The 18,110-nt window shown below is 45.2% G+C and overlaps 2 protein-coding genes across 3 annotated transcripts in view; one reads left to right on the top strand and one right to left on the bottom strand.

Moving 5' to 3' along the window:
• The window catches only part of TUBB2A (tubulin beta 2A class IIa), a 52,532-nt gene extending 48,809 nt beyond the window's left edge, over nucleotides 1-3,723 (top strand). The window contains exons 2-4 of one of the 2 annotated variants that reach the window (XM_077770029.1): nucleotides 1,192-1,300; nucleotides 1,647-1,757; nucleotides 2,467-3,723. In XM_077770029.1, coding sequence (XP_077626155.1) covers nucleotides 1,192-1,300; nucleotides 1,647-1,757; nucleotides 2,467-3,527 — 1,281 coding nt within the window. In that variant the 3' untranslated portion in view covers nucleotides 3,528-3,723. The remainder of the gene's footprint in view (nucleotides 1-1,191; nucleotides 1,301-1,646; nucleotides 1,758-2,466) is intronic. The other variant, XM_077770030.1, reaches the window with a different exon arrangement.
• A 1,120-nt stretch (nucleotides 3,724-4,843) lies between these two features.
• Nucleotides 4,844-18,110, bottom strand: part of BPHL (biphenyl hydrolase like) — a 34,305-nt gene continuing 21,038 nt past the window's right edge. The window contains exons 6-7 of the mRNA XM_077770027.1: nucleotides 16,361-16,484; nucleotides 4,844-4,966 (exon numbers count right to left, since the gene is read on the bottom strand). Of these exons, the coding sequence (XP_077626153.1) occupies nucleotides 4,879-4,966; nucleotides 16,361-16,484 (212 nt within the window). The 3' untranslated portion in view covers nucleotides 4,844-4,878. The remainder of the gene's footprint in view (nucleotides 4,967-16,360; nucleotides 16,485-18,110) is intronic.

Here is an 18,110-nt window from a genome sequence, read left to right as displayed (position 1 = left end):
CCGGGGGGAGGCCGCGGGAGCCCGCCGGCCCGGTGGCACATTCTCCGCGCCACCGCCGGGCGGGGCCCAGGAAGCCACACAACCTGCCACGATGCGCGCGGCGACGCAGCTGTGTGTGCTTTTAATCAAGGCCCTTTGAAATTTCCTCGGACACGGCCGTTCTGCGAGACTGAGTCAACATTTCCCTGGATGTATTACTCTCTGAAATTTGGATAGGAGCAGCGGTCATATTAATCCAGTAGCCTCATATGGAATTCAATTTGTATATTTTATTCTATAGTTTGAATGAAGAAAATGCAATGTCACTGGGGTGACATGAGGGAGAGACTTCTTGTTGGGTTACAAAGACGAGGATGTTAGATAATTTCCCTAATAGGAGCTCCATCTGGACGTGATGATACATAATGTCAGAGTCTGACTTCCTGTCTGCGAGGCGGCAGGTGACCGTCCTGGGGCTGGGACTTCCCACCGCAGTGGGCGAGGCAGGAGCCAGCATGGTGGTGCAAGGGTGTGGGCGGGAGCCTGGACAAGGACGTGGTCTCTTTCAGAACCGCCATATTGCCCACCCCAACCTCCCCGCCCCCTTTCCTGCTGCAAATTCACAATGGGAGCCTGTGCCCTCCCCGTGCCCAGCTCTGGCCACTGTCCCCAGTCGGGCTCCCAGACTCCTCCTGCCCGCCCTTCCCTACGCCCCCATCCCCTGCTGGGGGCAGGGGCGACAGGCCACAGGACGTCAGTGGTAGAAAACTGCGCTGCCTAGAGGGCTGGGTGGGGTTTGCGCCAGGACACATTGATCCCTGGAGGCAGTCGCGGGGCGGGGTCCAAGTGGTCCTTGAACCTGGCTGGCAGCACCCGTCCATCAGCTGGGATGCTGTGACATGCAGCCCTGCCTGGGGGTGACGGCCTCCCCAGCATCCACAGCTTTCCCCACAAGGGCATCTGCTGGGCTCACCCTCCTGGTTCAGTGCCCTTCCCAGCGTTTCAGTCTGTCGCCATAATATGGCCGATGCTCTGCGGATTTCCAAGGCCCTCTGCAGCAGCTGCTGCAGGAACAGGGGCTTGCGGCTATAGGACTCCTTCACTGTCTGCCCACAATGGCCACCGTTCCAAGGACGTGACAGGGAGAAAAGGGCCATCCTTACTGATATTTAGGATGCGAGGCCATCATGTGATTTTTTTTTTTCTCCTCAGTTTTGGGAGGTCATCAGTGATGAGCATGGGATCGACCCCACTGGCAGTTACCATGGAGACAGTGACTTGCAGCTGGAGAGAATCAATGTGTACTACAATGAAGCTGCTGGTGATTATTTCAGTGTTTTTTGCCCAGTCAACCTTGCTTTGCATACCGTGGCAGACGGAATGTGCTAGGAACATACAAATGCCAAAGACATGCTTCTCGCATTCATTTCCAACGTCGACTGCCAAAAAGTACACTTTGTGGTTCCTTACGACTCCTGCATGTTCGCCATGACTAAGCATGCCATCATCTCCTCTTTTAAAGCTGTAAAGCACCTCTATCCACTTCACTTTTGTGTCAGATGCTAGAATTTTCTCTAATCACTCTGCCATGAAAGGCACATAGAACACAGCCTTGTCTGTGATTCCTTTGCCCCTTGTAGGTCTAAGTCTGGCTCTGTTCCTCACAGGTAACAAATATGTACCTCGGGCCATCCTGGTGGATCTGGAGCCTGGCACCATGGACTCGGTCAGGTCTGGACCATTTGGCCAGATCTTCAGGCCAGACAACTTTGTGTTCGGTATGTAGTCATGATCGATGGCAAATGGCTCAGTGAGTCTCAACACTATGGAAATCATAGTTCTTCGTGCTGAATGCTAGGGTGGAGACGGTGTCCATGGGCAGTCTTGAGTCCTGGCCTAATTCCACTTAATCCTGGGGTAGCCACTTCTGTGGTCCTTCTCTGGGCAGTTCAAAGGGCTGTCAGCCTGCAGAGGGTTTCTTTGATCCTCCCACTACAGAGCAGCCCGTGACAGTAAAGAATACTGAGCAGTGATAAACCTTCCAACAGGAGTTAACAGGCTGCTGATAATGTCAGAGGACCAGAGACAGCAGGTAATGACTTAAGGAAGCCAAAGGCCAAAGGTACAGGTTATGACCAGAAGTGGAGACAGTGGCTTGGAACCCATCTTCTCTTCAGATCATACTGTGCCCTTGCCCTTCTCTGTTATTATACCTATTCACAGGTTTCTGTTCCTAATTTTAAAACCAGTTGGATTTTGTTAAACCATCTTCTTGATCAGTTAATAACTCCATATGAATAAACTTGCTTTTTGTCTTATGATCTCCAGTGTTTTTGAAGATCATGGATGTATAGAAAATTCTCTATAAGTAAAAAAGTATATCTAAAAGAGAAGAATCTGCAACTCTAAGATTAGTCCACAGTCAAAATGAAAGAATTCAGATTTCCTTATGTTTTAGTGTCTATTATTCTCCTTTCATTCTGGCAGGCCAGAGCGGTGCCGGAAACAATTGGGCAAAGGGCCACTACACAGAGGGGGCCGAGCTGGTCGACTCGGTCCTGGACGTGGTGAGGAAGGAATCGGAAAGCTGTGACTGTCTGCAGGGCTTCCAGCTGACCCACTCGCTGGGGGGTGGCACGGGGTCGGGGATGGGCACCCTGCTCATCAGCAAGATCCGGGAGGAGTACCCGGACCGCATCATGAACACCTTCAGCGTCATGCCCTCGCCCAAAGTGTCAGACACGGTGGTCGAGCCCTACAACGCCACGCTGTCGGTGCACCAGCTGGTGGAAAACACGGATGAAACCTACTCCATCGACAACGAGGCGCTGTACGACATCTGCTTCCGCACCCTGAAACTGACCACCCCCACGTACGGAGACCTCAACCACCTGGTGTCGGCCACCATGAGCGGCGTCACCACCTGCCTGCGCTTCCCGGGCCAGCTGAACGCAGACCTGCGCAAGCTGGCCGTGAACATGGTGCCCTTCCCGCGCCTGCACTTCTTCATGCCCGGCTTCGCGCCGCTCACCAGCCGCGGCAGCCAGCAGTACCGCGCGCTCACGGTGCCCGAGCTCACGCAGCAGATGTTCGACTCCAAGAACATGATGGCCGCCTGCGACCCGCGCCACGGCCGCTACCTGACGGTGGCCGCCATCTTCCGCGGCCGCATGTCCATGAAGGAGGTGGACGAGCAGATGCTCAACGTGCAGAACAAGAACAGCAGCTACTTCGTCGAGTGGATCCCCAACAACGTGAAGACGGCCGTGTGCGACATCCCGCCGCGCGGCCTCAAGATGTCGGCCACCTTCATCGGCAACAGCACGGCCATCCAGGAGCTGTTCAAGCGCATCTCGGAGCAGTTCACCGCCATGTTCCGGCGCAAGGCCTTCCTGCACTGGTACACGGGCGAGGGCATGGATGAGATGGAGTTCACCGAGGCCGAGAGCAACATGAATGACCTGGTGTCCGAGTACCAGCAGTACCAGGACGCCACGGCCGACGAACAGGGCGAGTTCGAGGAGGAGGAGGGCGAGGATGAGGCTTAAGGACTTCGCAGATAAATCGTGCATCTTTAGTGAACTTCTGTTGTCCTCAATCAAGCATGGTCTTTCTATTTGTATACTATGGTGCTCAGTTTTGCCTCTGTCAGAAATTCACACTGTTGATGTAATAACGTGGAACTCCTAAAAATTACAGTATTGTCTAAGATATCTATACTAATAAAAAAGCATGTGTCTAAAACTTTGTGATCTTTATTTTCATTTCAGGTAATTTTTATTCCACTAAATGCTTTTTTGTTTTTTTTTAACTCAACTGCATCTTTTTTTTTTCATTTTTAATGTTTATTTGAGAGAGAGAGCGTGTGCACAAGTGGTGGAGGGGCAGAGAGAGAGGGAGAGGATTCTAATCATGCTCTGCACCATCAGTGCAGAACCAGATACCAGGCTCAAACTCCAGAACTGAGCTCATGACCTGAGCAGAAGTCTGCAGCTTACCCAACTGAGCCACCCAGGTGCCCTTCCACTAAAAGCTTTTTAAATAAGTCTCTGGGTTTAATAATCTTAACAAAATAGGATTTTTGTTTAGTATTTTTAAATGGCTTCTCTGCTGTTTTAGTAAAGGTAGATACAAAGACCTATTTTTCATCTTCACTGGCCCCAGGTATTAAAGTAAATGAAACCAGTAAACATGTCCAGGAGTGAATCGAGATTTAAGGACAAAGCAAACTTTCCTTACTTGCTGTAGTTACAGCAACCCTTATGAAAATGTTAGTATGGAGAGCCCTGTTTCTCTTTGAACAATGTGATAAACACAAGTAAAAAGATCAGTGACAGCTTGTACCTCTCAGAAAAAGGTACAGCATAAATTTAAGATTCAAGGTACCCTGAAATAACAGTCCATAAATACTCCAAATGCTTCATGTAAATCCATTTGAGAGAAGGTAAATCACAATCAGAATTTATTTTTTTAAGCTAATGGTAGAATTCACAACTCAAGGTTTAAAAAAATCAAATTTTTGTAGCTTTTACAGCTATACAACTAAGTTTATGTTTATTTACTTAGAGGGAGTATGAGGGGAGGAAGGGCAGAGAGAGAGAGTATCCTAAGCAGGCGCTGTGTTGTCAGTACGGAGCAGGATGCAGGGCCTGGACTCATGAACTGTGAGATCAGGACCTGAGCTGAAATCCAGAGTTAGACTTAACACTGAGCCACTCAGGCGCCCCAGAAGAGGTTTTAATAGGTCATTATTTGTATACGTCTGGGAGCACTTGGCTGGAAGTAGAAAGCCTGGGGAGGCAAGGTGAGCTGTGACTGGGTGTGTTTCACAGGCAACAACAGAAGGCTGAAGCCCCACACTAAGGAATGCACAGATCCCAGCAGTTCTCGTGGGTGTTTTTATTGCAAGAAGTCTTCTGCTAACTTATTGAATTCATTTGCAAAACGTAGATGCAGATTGTGTTTGCCTTCTGGCATCAGATGCAACCTAAAAAAAAAAAAAGCTTATAATTAATGGCACACCATTTAAAACTCTTATCTTTTTTTTTAATTTTTTTTTTTAATGTTTTATTTATTTCTAGGAGAGAGAGAGACAGCATGAGCAGGGGAGGGTCAGAGAGAAAGGGAGTCACAGAGTGAAACAGGCTCCAGGCTCTGAGCTGGCAGTCAGCACAGAGCCCAACATGGGGCTCGAACCCACGAACCGTGAGATCATGACCTAAGCGAAAGTCGGACGCTTAACCGACTAAGCCACCCAGGCGCCCCTAAAACTCTTATCCTTTCTAACATTTCATGAAAATCTAAAGTGAAAAACTGTCCCTTCTTTTCATGACTACTATTGGGGAGAAAAACTTAAGGTACGTAATATAAACTTTCTCAGAATATAGACTTAAGGGTGAAAGCCTCTTGGGGGTTGACTTAACAGAGCACACACATGGTATTTGGAAATTGGAACTGTATCCTGTAACAAATGGCTTGACTTTTAAATCTGATTGAGAGTGGGGGATGTGATTCAGTTATTACCTATGGAGGAAAAATCCATTTTAATAAGGTTGATTTTAAGAGAGGAAATTGAGGAGGTAATAAAATACGGAATGTCTAGAATCCACGGGATTGGAACAGGTGAACTTCTTGGGGTTTCCTATAGTGAAAGTCCAAGTCAAAAATCACAGCCCCCACCAGCCTGTTGTTTTAGGTTCAAAACCACCCTGTCACTTTTAGAGGACTAAGTCTGGATACAAACCTCCAGACAAAGGACAAGTTAAGGGTTCCTTGGGACTGTGCGGGCAGCTGGAGGCGGCATCAGCAAGGCTTTGTTCTGCAGCTGTCACAACATGTCTTGTGGCAAACCTCACTGTGCTCATGAGACGCCTTTCAATAAGCTTTTGGTCAAATGTGGCTGGTTGCAATTTCTTTAATAAAGACAGTCTTCCCTGAATTCTGCATTTATTGGCTATAAAAGCACAGAAATAATAAAAGTTTTAAACAAAGCTTCTAGGATATAAGCACAAGTTCAAGCTATTTTATCTACAATAACAACTGGGACACTAAAATGGGCATGGGGCAAAATGCCAGTTACTACACCACCTAATTCTCTGACCTCTCAACAACTGGGGTTTGAGAGCTCTAAAAACTTCAGTGAGCACTAAGGAGGATTTGCAAGGAAAAGGAGCTGGGGAACAGAGCTGTCCTTGGACAATGTCGGGCCCCCTGCAACTCCACCACATCAGGTGTGAGGTAGGGGTACCTAGATGCACATGATAATCTACTTGAAAGAGGATATATCGTTGGCATCTTTCTGAGGCCCTTGGGAAGGCTAACAATGCCACGAATAGCCAGAATACTCCAAATTCAATTTTAATGTGGTTCAGGAAAAAAAAGGATGAGCCACACCAACCCCAAAGGATGGACCCCAGTTGCCCTCCACAATGAACAAGGCTTGCAGAGATGCTCAGGGCCTCCACTTTCAGAAGGCAGAAAATAACCAACTGCAAGGATATTGAAAGGTCATAGAAGGATATATCCAGGCTAAGCTTAATGTGTGCTAACTGAACTCTGAAGCAGAGGGACTCTGACCTGCCAAAGCTGGACATTTTCTTTTGTGGGTAGCCAGCTGGTTATCACACATTGTTCCCCATTTCTACAGTCTGCTCAGACTCCCAACAAGGAAGGAGACACCTACCATGAATCTCTTCTTTTTCTTAGCCTCAGTGCACCTGCACTATTCCTGTGGTAATCTCTATAGGTCTTAGGGAAATAAAAACTGGGTCCCCTTCGTTAAAAATATGGCAGGTCTGTTTTTGAGGCATCTATCTCCATTCAGAACTGCACTGGACTGTGGCTGGCTGGGTGAAATGACTGAGGTCATTTCAAGGTCCTCAGTATATCCTCGGCCTTTAGGTCTGACACAGGATTCACTATACTTAACACTTATGTGTTCTTCTTTGGGAAGTCACCCGGACAGGCATAAGTATGTAGCTGTCAAGGCAATGCAGCAATGTACTGCTGACAGAGCTTCTCACCCATTTAACAAAAGGAACTAATCACACGCTCTGTTTTCAAACAACCACATTTTCCAGGAATCAGTAGCAAGTCCCCCACCATCAAACCCATGGCTCAGCTGGAAACGAAGGGGCCTCCTGCTTGCTGGGGCCAGCTCCTGCTTGCATTTGGCACGTTCAGAAAAAGAGATGTGATTCTAGATCTTCTGAGCAACTGAAATGTGTCTGATCCCACAGTGTAAATTCAGTAGTGGCTTTACCTCTGCTTAATAACACTTTTTCTAGGAGGCTCTTCACAGATGAAGGAGAAACATGCTAGCCGCACTATATTACATCTCCTTCCTCAGTCTAACCTTTTACAGCTTTCAAGTTAAGCTCAGAAAGCTACAGACAGGGACAGGCAATAAATAACGTGCTACAGCATTTTCTCTCCTTCACTTTGGATATGATCAACGTCTACATTATATATGAACCTATAAAGTTGCTGGTTATGTCTGTGAGCGTTTGTTTTAATTGAAAACCAAAGTAGTGGTTCTTTGTGCCTGGAGCTCTTCTCTTGTGAAAACTGGACAGCAACGTGACTCACAGGGAGGCCTTGCTCCTTTACCAAGTCATCCAAACCTGGTTGCCAACAATATCCCCTTTAAGGCAGTTCTTTATTCTCTCCTTTACCTATTTACTTCCTTATTTATTGTGTTCTTTATTTTGAGAGAGACAGTGCAAGTGGGGGAGGGGCAAAGAGAGAGAGGGACAGAGGATCTGAAGCGGGCTCTGTGCCGACAGCAGTGAGCCCAATGCAGGTCTCCAACTCCCAAATCATGAGATCCTGACCTGAGCTGAAGTCAGAGTCTCAACCAACTGAGCTACCCAAGTGCCCTCTCTTCCTGTTAGAAAGCCCATCAAAGGGTAATAATGGGTGGGCCACAATCCCCTTCAAGCTGGTAAAGCAGTGGGGTAGAGCATGGCCTCCCAGCCTCCATCTTCCCCCAGCAGGCTCTCCCCTCTCAGCCTGAAGGTGGGCCAGGGCCAAGTACATGTTTGGAAAAGGCAGAAGTAGACTTCTCGCTGAGAAGTTTCTTCTCTCAAATGCAACCTTGTCTCAAGCATTAGAAAGAAAATTGCCTCCGAGGCTATTTTTCTGGTAATGCCACAGTTAACAGCAGACCCCTTGGCTGTCGGTGTCTACCATATCAATGCTTATAACTCGTGTGTGGAGATGCTATCCTTGCCAAACCTGGGGGATTACAAGGGCCAAGTAGGGGCCTTCTGACTGGACTGAGAGCTTTCTTTGGGTCATAGCTGCTTGTTATTGGAGGTGATACCACAGGGTTAAAGGGATGGGCTATATGGGGTCAGGACATGTCCAGTCTAACCAATGTGGGATCTATGCTAGCAAATTACTTCATTTTCCAAAGCCACAATTCCTTATCTGGAAAAGGGGGACAAGTAACAGCATTTACCCCACAGGATTACTCTGACCACAAAATGTATATAAGGCTGATAGTACAGGATCTTTGGGCACTCAATGAGCAATAAGTAGTGTTTGCTATGATTTTCTTATTCTATTTGAACTGTACTTTACAATATTCAAAAGTCCTAATTATGGACGAATTATGTACAGCATATTAATGAAATGCTCTGACTTGGGAGCATAATTTATTTACATTTGGCTAACACAATCCATTCCAGTTGGAGAGATTTTACATGTCATGGGTAAGCCTTGTGTAGAAAGGATGAGACCCCACTCTCTCTACAATGCAAAGGATTCAGCTTTGTAAGGATGAGCCTAATCCTGTTTGGAGGTAATCTTGTAACCTGACATGAGTGGGATCTTGAGCTGACTGCTTTCCCTTCAACCACAGCAGCAAGCAGTTAGAGATAAGCACTAGAAGAGAACTTGGGAGGAGGAAGGGATGGGGATGACTGGAGAAAAAGTCATCCGGGGCAGTTAGGAGAGGGTGGACACATCTCCCCTCCCTGTCACAAGGTTGGGGTTGGTTTAGAAGTGCAACCATGTCTCCTTCAGGGTCCACCTACCCCCAGGAACCTGACTCACTCTACCACAGAGCTAAAAACCAACCTTCGTCTTCAGCATGAACCTTTGTCACCTGGGTCAATTCATCTCACCCATGCTCGTGTGCATTTCCTCCTGACCTGCACTGGAGGTCTGGGGCCATCTGACCTCTGGTGGCCAGACTTGAAGAGCTTAGGAAGCTGCAGAGAGAAGTCCCTTCCTCCCTTCCATGAGTCAGAGGAGAGCACCTGGCCCACTGCCTAGACAGCCTAATCACTTGTACCCTCACAGCCAGCCTGCTGACACATTGTCCAGTGAACCTACCAAAGGCCAAGACCTCTGTGGAGAATAGCCTGTACCTTTGCCTTCCTCATTGTGATGGCTGGTTTTATGTGTAAACTTGACTGAACCATGGATGCCCAGATATTTGGTCAAACATTGTTCTAGGTGTTTCTGTGAGGGTGTTTTTGGATGAGTTTAACATTTAAGTCATTAGAATTCAGTGCACTAGGTTGTCCTCCCTGATATAGGTGGGTCACCTCCAATCAGTTGAAGGCCTGAATAGAATAAAAAGGCTGATCCTCCCCCAGAGATGAGGACATTCTTCCTGCCTGACCACCTTCAAACTGGGACATCAGCTTTTTCTTGCCTTTGGGCTCAAACTGAAACACTGGCTCTTCCTGGTTCTCAGGCCTTCAATCACACTGGAACCAAACCACTGGCTCTCTCAGGTCTCCAGCTTGCTAGCTCTTCCAGCTTGCCCACTGAAGATCTGAGACTTCTCAGCTTCTATAATTTCATGAGCCAATTGCTTATTCCATATAGTAAATCAACGTGTGTGTGTGTGTGTGTGTGTGTGTGTATTATGTGTATCCTATTGGTTGTTTCTCTGGAAAACCCTAAAATACCCACACATCTGTACTGACAATGGTGCTGAAAGTCGGGTCAGGGGCAGCTTGCCACTGACCTATTAACAAGCCACACCCCAGCTGTCTCCTGGGGCTCCTGATCACCTGCACCCACCCATAGAAGTGGTGGCTACTGCGTACTGAGCTCTTAGTAAATCTTAAACATACAAACGCTTCCTCACTCTGTTCCTCAAAAAAATACTTTGAAATGACAGGTATCATCCCCATCTTACAGACAGGGAAACAGAGGTAAAGAAAGAGATGCACACTGTTTAAGAGCACACACTTAGTGACAGAGCCAGTACTCAGACCCACGTCCATCTCCTTCCCTGCCAGGGCACATAACCGCTGCTATGAATGTTGCCAGGACCCCAACACACCAGTTTTGCTCTCCAGGCAAGACTCCATTTCCCACTTCTCCCCTTTCGTTGACACTGAACCCCAGCTCTTTGCACATTTTACCTATCATTCTTTCCCACCTGACCTGGCTCTCTCACCCTGGACCCAGAACATGCAGGTGGACTCTGCACCACACTTTTTGGCAATGAGTCACCAGTCAATGGCCCCTGTGTGCCTCTCATGTTCTCTTTCTTTCCAAGTGTACTAAGCACTTTAAAATGCACTAGCCCACATCCTGGGACTGGTGCTGACATGCTCAGCAGGAGGAATATTAAAGTCACATGCTAACAGCTGTTAAAAAGGACCATGTGGTCTCAGAAAGATGAGTAATTGGAGGAGGAGGATACATCTGAGTTGCTACCTGAGGGACGAGCACAATTGGCCGGGCCACAGAAGGGGCTAAGGGCTAGAGAGGGATTCCAGGCAAAGTGCTGGCCATTGCAGCTGCGTCTGAAACCCAGGTCCTCATCTCTGCTGGTCCTCTCATTCCCAAGATTGGAGCACCTCCGTAGAAACATAGGATTATGCCCTGAACTGGACCCCCTACAAAGCTTCATGCTGAAGTCCTAACCCCCACTACCTCAAAATGTGACCTTATTTGGATAGAAGATCTTTAAAGAGGCGATTAACAAGATCCTACGTGTGGGCCCCAATCCAATGTGACTGGTGTCCTTATTAGAAGAGATGACCCCAGCGGGAAGACCATGTAGGGACATAGGGAGAACTATCTATAAGCAAAGGAAAGATGCCTAAGAAGAAATCAACCCTGCCGATAGATACCCTGATCTCAGATTTCCAGCCCCCAGAACTGTGAGGGAATAGACTTCTACCGTTTACACCGCGCAGCGTGTGATACTTGTTGCAGCAGCCCCAGCTGACCAGTATACACTGAGTACATATGGAGCTTGGCCAGCTGTGTAGTCACATCCTCCTCTGAGCTGGCTTAGCCCACTGCCTCCTGGGGCCCGTCCACTGCAACCCCAAAGGGCCTGATGGACATCAACCTCTGCTCAAAACAAATCCTCTGAAAGCGAGTTGGGGCTGACCTTGAGGGTGATGCCCACGAGGAAGCCAGCTAGCCAGGGAGGTGGTGAGTGACGTCAGGGCTTTTCGGTCTAGGAGGGAGGGCTCCATGAGCAGGGAATGCCCAGGGGCTGGGGCAGAACAAGGAGAATCAAAGGGGAAGGTCTGCTCCCCATCACTGCTATTATCAGAATAGCTCTTATTTATGTTTTGTGTCTTGGACTTCTAAATCAGTTTATTAGGAGGAAGCATTCAGCTGCTTAAAAACAAATTTTAAAACCATTGAACCTGAACGATCTTTAAGGCCTTCGCTTCCAAGAGATTCTACCATTGTTCCTCACAAACACACACAAAGAGAGAAAAATTAACACAGGCAGAGAGCAAGCCCGCTGAACAACCCTGTCCTTCATTTGGCCTCCTTTTTTTAATTTTTTAAATGTTTATTTATGTTTGAGAGAGAAAGAGCAGGAGAGGGTGGCAGAGAGAGAGGAGGATAGAGGATCCGAAGCAGGCTCTGTGCTGACAGCAGAGAGCCCAATGTGGGGCTAGAACTCATGAACCATGAGATCATTACCTGACCCAGAGCCAGACCCTTAACCTACTTAGCCACCCAGGCGCCCCCCCACTCACCCCATTTGGACTCCTTCTGAGAGAAAGGCATTTGTTTCATATGTAATATCTCTTGATATAATCTTTGAAGGGATTTTAAGGCTGTACCCTTAAATTTAATTATAAATATACCTAGCAAGATAATGAAATATTAAGTTCATTGGAAACCTGCCACTCTAACCTGCTTCCCTGTTGTCAAATGGCTGAATCTCAAAGGGCTTTGGTGCTCAAGGAATCCATTTTCCTTTTGTGAGGTCCAAAATAAACCATCGTGTTCCAGGTGGGCTCATGATCATGTCCAACATAAAGGGCTCTTATAGCAAAGGAGGGTAACAGGTATAAAATGCAAGCCAGTTTAGGACAATCATTGCTAATAACACTTTACCTTCAACACATTTGTTCCAAAGAATATTGCTCTAAAAAAATGATCTTCCATAAAATAGTCTACTGAAATAATTAACATCTGAACAGGAAGGGAAAATTTTTTTCCCATATTGATGTATTCTGTTGCTAGGAGATGGGTTTAGAACAGAATCCCTAAATTAAACTTTCTTGCAGACTGACTTTTATTGAACCTGGCTCTCTGAGAAAACACACTGCATTTACCATGAGCGTCAGTGTGCAAAACCTGTCATTTCTGAAGCTAGAAGATAATTAACCAGGTCAGCGAGTATATAATCCAGGCATCTTACCATAATATTAAAATAAGAGTATGTTTATAAGAGGCAGCTGTGCTGTGGGGGAAAAGTGCTATATTAGGAGGGAAAAAAAATCTAGGATTTGTCATTTACTAGCGATGCACCTTTAGAAGATTACTTAATATCTCTCAGCTTTGATTTTTCTCATCTATAAATGGGGACAATATTTTTTCATAAGTTTGTTATGAAGAATAATTAGATATTGTATGTAAAATGCCTTTTAAAATATAAAATGCTATATGGATATAAAAACTATACAGTTTTACAATAATTGTATATTATTGTAGAATAAGAAGTATGTCTCCTACATTTAAATGTTCTTTAAGAAATCTGTTTGTTGAAATGTATCACTGAGGGCGCCTGGGTGGCTCAGTCAGTTGAATGGCCAACTTGGGCTCAGGTCATGATGTCATGGTTGTGGGTTCGAGCCCCACGTCAGGCTCTGTGCTGACTGCTCAGAGCCTGGAGGCTGGTTCAGATTCTGTGTCTCCCTCTCTCTGCCCTTTCCCCGCTCATGCTTTGTCTCTCTGTCTCTCAAAAAATAAAGTAAAAAAAAAAAATTAAAAAAAAAAAAAAGAAATGTATCATAGAATACTATGATTAAGAAGTAGTGGGTGTTTGGTTGTGGCAGCTGGGTGGCTCAGCCATCTGAGCGTCCAACTTTGTCTCAGGTCATGGTCTTGCTGCAGTCTGTGAGTTCAAGCCCCACACCGGGATCTCTGCTGTTGGGGAGAGCCCGCTTCAGATCCTATGTTCCCCTCTCTCTGTCCCTACCCCACCTTCTCTCTTTCAAAAATAAACAAACATTAAAAAAAGAAGAAGAAGAAGAAGAAGAAGAAGAACTACTGGATTGCTTACACCACACACAAAGAAAAATTCAAAATGGACTAAAGACCTAAAGGTGAGACCTAAGACTATAAAATCCTAGAGGAAAACAGAGGCAGTAATTTCTCTGACATGGATGTAGCAAGTTCTTACTAATATGCCTCCTGAGGCAAGGGAACGAAAGCAAAAATAAGCTATTGGGACCTCATCAAGATAAAAAGCTTCTGCACAGCAAAGGAAATGATCAACAAAACAAAAAGACAATCTACTGAATGAGAAAAGACATTTGCAAATGAGAATATCTGATAAAGGGTTAGTATTCAAAATATGTAAAGAACTTATAAACTCAGCATCCAAAAAACAAATAATCCAATAAAAAATAAGGCATGAACAGACATTTCTCCGAAGAAGACATCCAGATGGCCAACAGACGTGCAAAGATGCTCAACATCACTCATCATCAGGGAAATGCAAATCAAAACTACAGGGAGGTATCACTTCACACCTGTCAGAATGACTAAAATCAACAACACAAGAAACAACAGGTGTTGGCAAGGATGTAGAGAAAGGGGAACCCTCTTGCACTGTTAGTGGGAATGCAAACTGTACAGCTACTCTGGAAAACAGTATGGAGTTTCCTCAAAAAGTTAAAAATGGAACTACCCTACCATCTAGTAATCACATTCCTGTGTATTTGCCCTAAAGTATACAAAAACACTCATTCAAAGAGATACATGCACCACTATAGCAGCATTTACAAAAGCCAAATTATGGAAGCAATCCAAGTGTCCATCAACTGAGGAATGAATAAAGAAGAGATGGTATATATACACCATGGAGTGTTGTTCAGCTGTAAAAAAAGAACAAAACCTTGTCATTTGCAAGATGGATCTAGAGAGTATAATGCCGAGTGAAATGAGACAGAGAAAAACAAATACCATATGATTTCAGTCATATGCGATATTTAAGAAACAAGTAGGGGAAAAAAAAAAAAGACAGACAAATCAAGGAACAGAGATCAGAAATCAGGAAATCAGTTTGTTCTCTCTTAAGTACAGACAGACTGATGGTCACCAGAGGGAAGTGGGGGGGGTGGGGGGATGGGTGAAATAGGTGAAGGGGATTAAGAGTACACTTGTCATGATGAGCACTGAGCAATGTGTAGAATTTCTGAAATCACTATTTTGAACCCCTGAAACTAATATAAACACTGTGTTAACTATCCTAGAATTCAAAAAAATTAATAATAATTTTTTTAAAAAGAAGTTGTGGAACTGTTTCGGAGTCCACTTTCCCTGCTGGGCTATGTGTGCACTCAGGACAGGGGCCAGCAAGGACCATGCCAGGCAGTGCTGGTCCACAGTAGACATAAACTGGCTCATGGATGGGATGCCTGAATGGCTCAGTCGGTTGGCTGGGCGTCCAACTTCAGCTCAGGTCATGATCTCCCCGTTCCCGAATTCCAGCCCCGCGTTGGGCTCTGTGCTGACAGCACAGTCTGGAGCCTGTTTCAGATTCTGTGTCTCCCTCTCAGTCTCTGACCCTCCCTGGTTCAAGCTGTCTCTCTCTGTCTCAAAAATAAATAAACATGAAAAAAAATCAGTTCATGGAAGGAAAGGAGAAGAGGAGGGAGGATTTTCTCAAGTCATTAATAAAGCAGTTCCAAAAGAATTCCATAGAATTCCAAAGACAACCAGAGTAATGACAGCATCTCTGGAATTAATATAGTCTCTGAGGAGGTCAAGGCTCACTTGGATGTTTATTTTCTGGTGTGTTTGCTTAAAAACAAAAACAAAAAAAATCAGGCCACTATCTCCTGGTCATACCTCATGGAAAGGGAATACTAAATTTATTCAACTTTAAATTTTCATCTTGATGTAAGTACCAGCAAAAGCTGGTTCCTGTGTGAGCCAAAGTATCTAAGATATAAATTTCTATTCCACACAAAAATGTATGGGATTGAAGAACAGAATTTCTGCTGACATATAATACAGTCTTCAATGTCCAAGGCCAGTTGGCAGAAACAAGAGAGCAAAGAACGAGTTACGTGTATCTGCTGTTTCATCAAGTGAGCCACCAACATGGCTTGGTGTGTGCTGCTGTTTTGCAATTCCGAATTAGCAAGCTTCCCTTCCCATCTGATGTGTACCTATTTAAGGCTGAAATAACATGAGAAGTTTATTTTATGACATAATTTTAAGTAGAAGAAAAAGCAGGATTCAGAGTTGAATACAGAATGTAATTATATCTATGTTTAAAAATACTTGAAAGGAGAAACACATTAAAAATGCTAATAACAAAAAAAAATGCTAATAACAAAGGTATTTAAATGGGTGGCAAGAAACAGGCAATTTGTTTCCTTCTTTTGATTTTACAAATTTTCTTTACTGGGCAGATAGTCTTTTTAAAAAATTTATTTAAGATATCTCTACACCCAACGTGGGGCTTAAACTCACAACCCTGAGATCAAATGTCACAAGCTCCTCTGACGGAGCCAGCCAGGCGCCCCAGGGGGGACAGTACTTTTTTAATGATAAGCTAATCTGAAAGTTCCCAAATTATATAAAAGTGTTTTAATTAACAATGAGTGTTATAAATCTAAACCGTCTGCAATGTTACAGAACTTAGTACCTATTAGCACATTTGCCTTTGTGGCAACAATAAAATAATCCATCTAAGATTTTCTTTCCTTCTGGTTACTGGTTACCCACAAATCAGGGCTCCGTGTGTTCCGTGTTTCCCTGGAGCCCTAAATACAGCAGTACTATTTATTGACATTGCCAAAATGGGGGAGGGGTAATACCTTAAAAACACTCAACCTTCATGTTTCCTTCCCTTACATGGCTTCTTCCATGCATTTCCTAAGGCTCTGAGGTAGAGCGCTGAAGCAGAGACTGGACTTACCGTGACCCTCTCACATGTTTGTGTATGAAGTCGGCATGGAAACGTGGGACCAGAGGATCCTTCTCCCCGTGCACAATTAAGGTGGGGCACTGAACCAGGGGCAGCAAGTGCCGACAGATATTCCCTGAAAGACAAATAGCATGGAAAATCCACTTCAATGTGACCGTCCCACGAGGTGAGTCAGAGAAGCAGAGAGCTGCGGCAAATCATGCCTCTCTCTGGACCTCAGTGTCCCTGTCTGTAAAAGAGGAGGTTTGCCTGAGGTGGGGCACCTGGATCATTTGAATGTTATTTGAGTGTCAGACATAAGTTTGAGCCCAGTGTCGGTCTCTATGCTGACAGCTTGGAAGCCTAGAGCCTGCTTCAGATTCTGTGTCTCCCTCTCTCTCTCTGCCCCTCCCCCACTCACACTCTGTTTCTCTCTCTCAAAAATAAATAAACATTAAAAAAAGATGGGGTCTGAGGTGTTTTTCAGCACTTAGGTCTCCTTTTCTGTTTCTCTGCTGTTTCTTTTTCTTTGGAAGCTCTATTAGTAAACAAGCAGTTTTACTTATAGTCATAATGCATGTAAAATAGGAATAATAAACAAAACCCCCCACAATTCTTTATATTATATTAGAGCAGTCCCCAATTTGCAAAACGATGCTTGGCATGTAAAAAGCTTTCCCCTTGAAATAATGTCTTAAATGGTTCTTGGGGTCCCAGCTAGCCCTTAAAGCTTATACACCTTAGTGTGACATTAAAATTTACACAGGGCAAGCAAGCTTCTTTCTCTTCATCCCTCCTGCCTCCATGACATTTCTGACTGACATACTTTGGAGATCATGAGGTTCTCACCCCCATTTGTAACAACATTTCTAAGGTGGACACGGAACAACCCGGTTCTGGTCCTATCCTGCTGTTTCCTGCCTGTGAAATCTTGGGTGGTTCCGTAGTGATGAGTTTCAGACCCCTCCTTGGGTCAAACAGGGAAAGTTACAGTTCTCTGGGGTTGACCACAAAGGTAAAAAGAGATGTCATGTCAAAGGTTCTGGGCACCCAGCAGGTACTCCATAAAGCGAGGTTCTCCCTCTCCTGACTCCTCCCTGCTTCTGCCTGGGTTGAGAAGAAAGTGCTGAGACTGAGAAAGCTGTCCAGACACGTGGCCTGTCTGGCCCCCTCACTTGGGGGGTCACTGCCTGCTAAATGAGATGGCAACGGGCTGGCCAGGGAAATATTTCCCTAGGTCTCAGGAGCTTCCCTCTCCTGTTCCAGGGATGACAGGTACCCACCAGCCATCTAATCACTTATTACTGAGTACTATGTGTCAGAGACTGTTCAAGTAGTTTGATGCCCATGGAACACTCCATTACATGTTTTAACTCATTTAGTGTGTACAATTATTTGTAAAGCAATTACTTTTCTAACAACAGTAATAATAACCTTTTATTAAGCATTTACTTTGTATTTGCTATTGCACCAAAGCTAAACAGAGCCCTGTTTAATCTTCACAACAACCGTATGAAGTAGTGTTTGNCAACAGTAATAATAACCTTTTATTAAGCATTTACTTTGTATTTGCTATTGCACCAAAGCTAAACATACAGAGCCCTGTTTAATCTTCACAACAACCGTATGAGGTAGTGTTTAGTATCTCTGGTTCCCAAACAGGAAACTGCAGCTTCAAGAGAAGCCAGCTAATCTGCCCAATTCATTCTAACAGCAAGCCCAGTGGCAAGGTGAGAATTCACACCCAGGCCCGTCTGACCCC

This window comes from Crocuta crocuta, unplaced genomic scaffold (assembly GCF_008692635.1).
Source record: "Crocuta crocuta isolate KB4526 unplaced genomic scaffold, BGI_CrCroc_1.0 scaffold24, whole genome shotgun sequence".
In the NCBI taxonomy this organism is placed as follows: Eukaryota; Metazoa; Chordata; class Mammalia; order Carnivora; family Hyaenidae; genus Crocuta; species Crocuta crocuta.
Note: the sequence above shows the minus strand (reverse complement) of the source record. Positions and strands in the feature narration are given on the sequence as shown.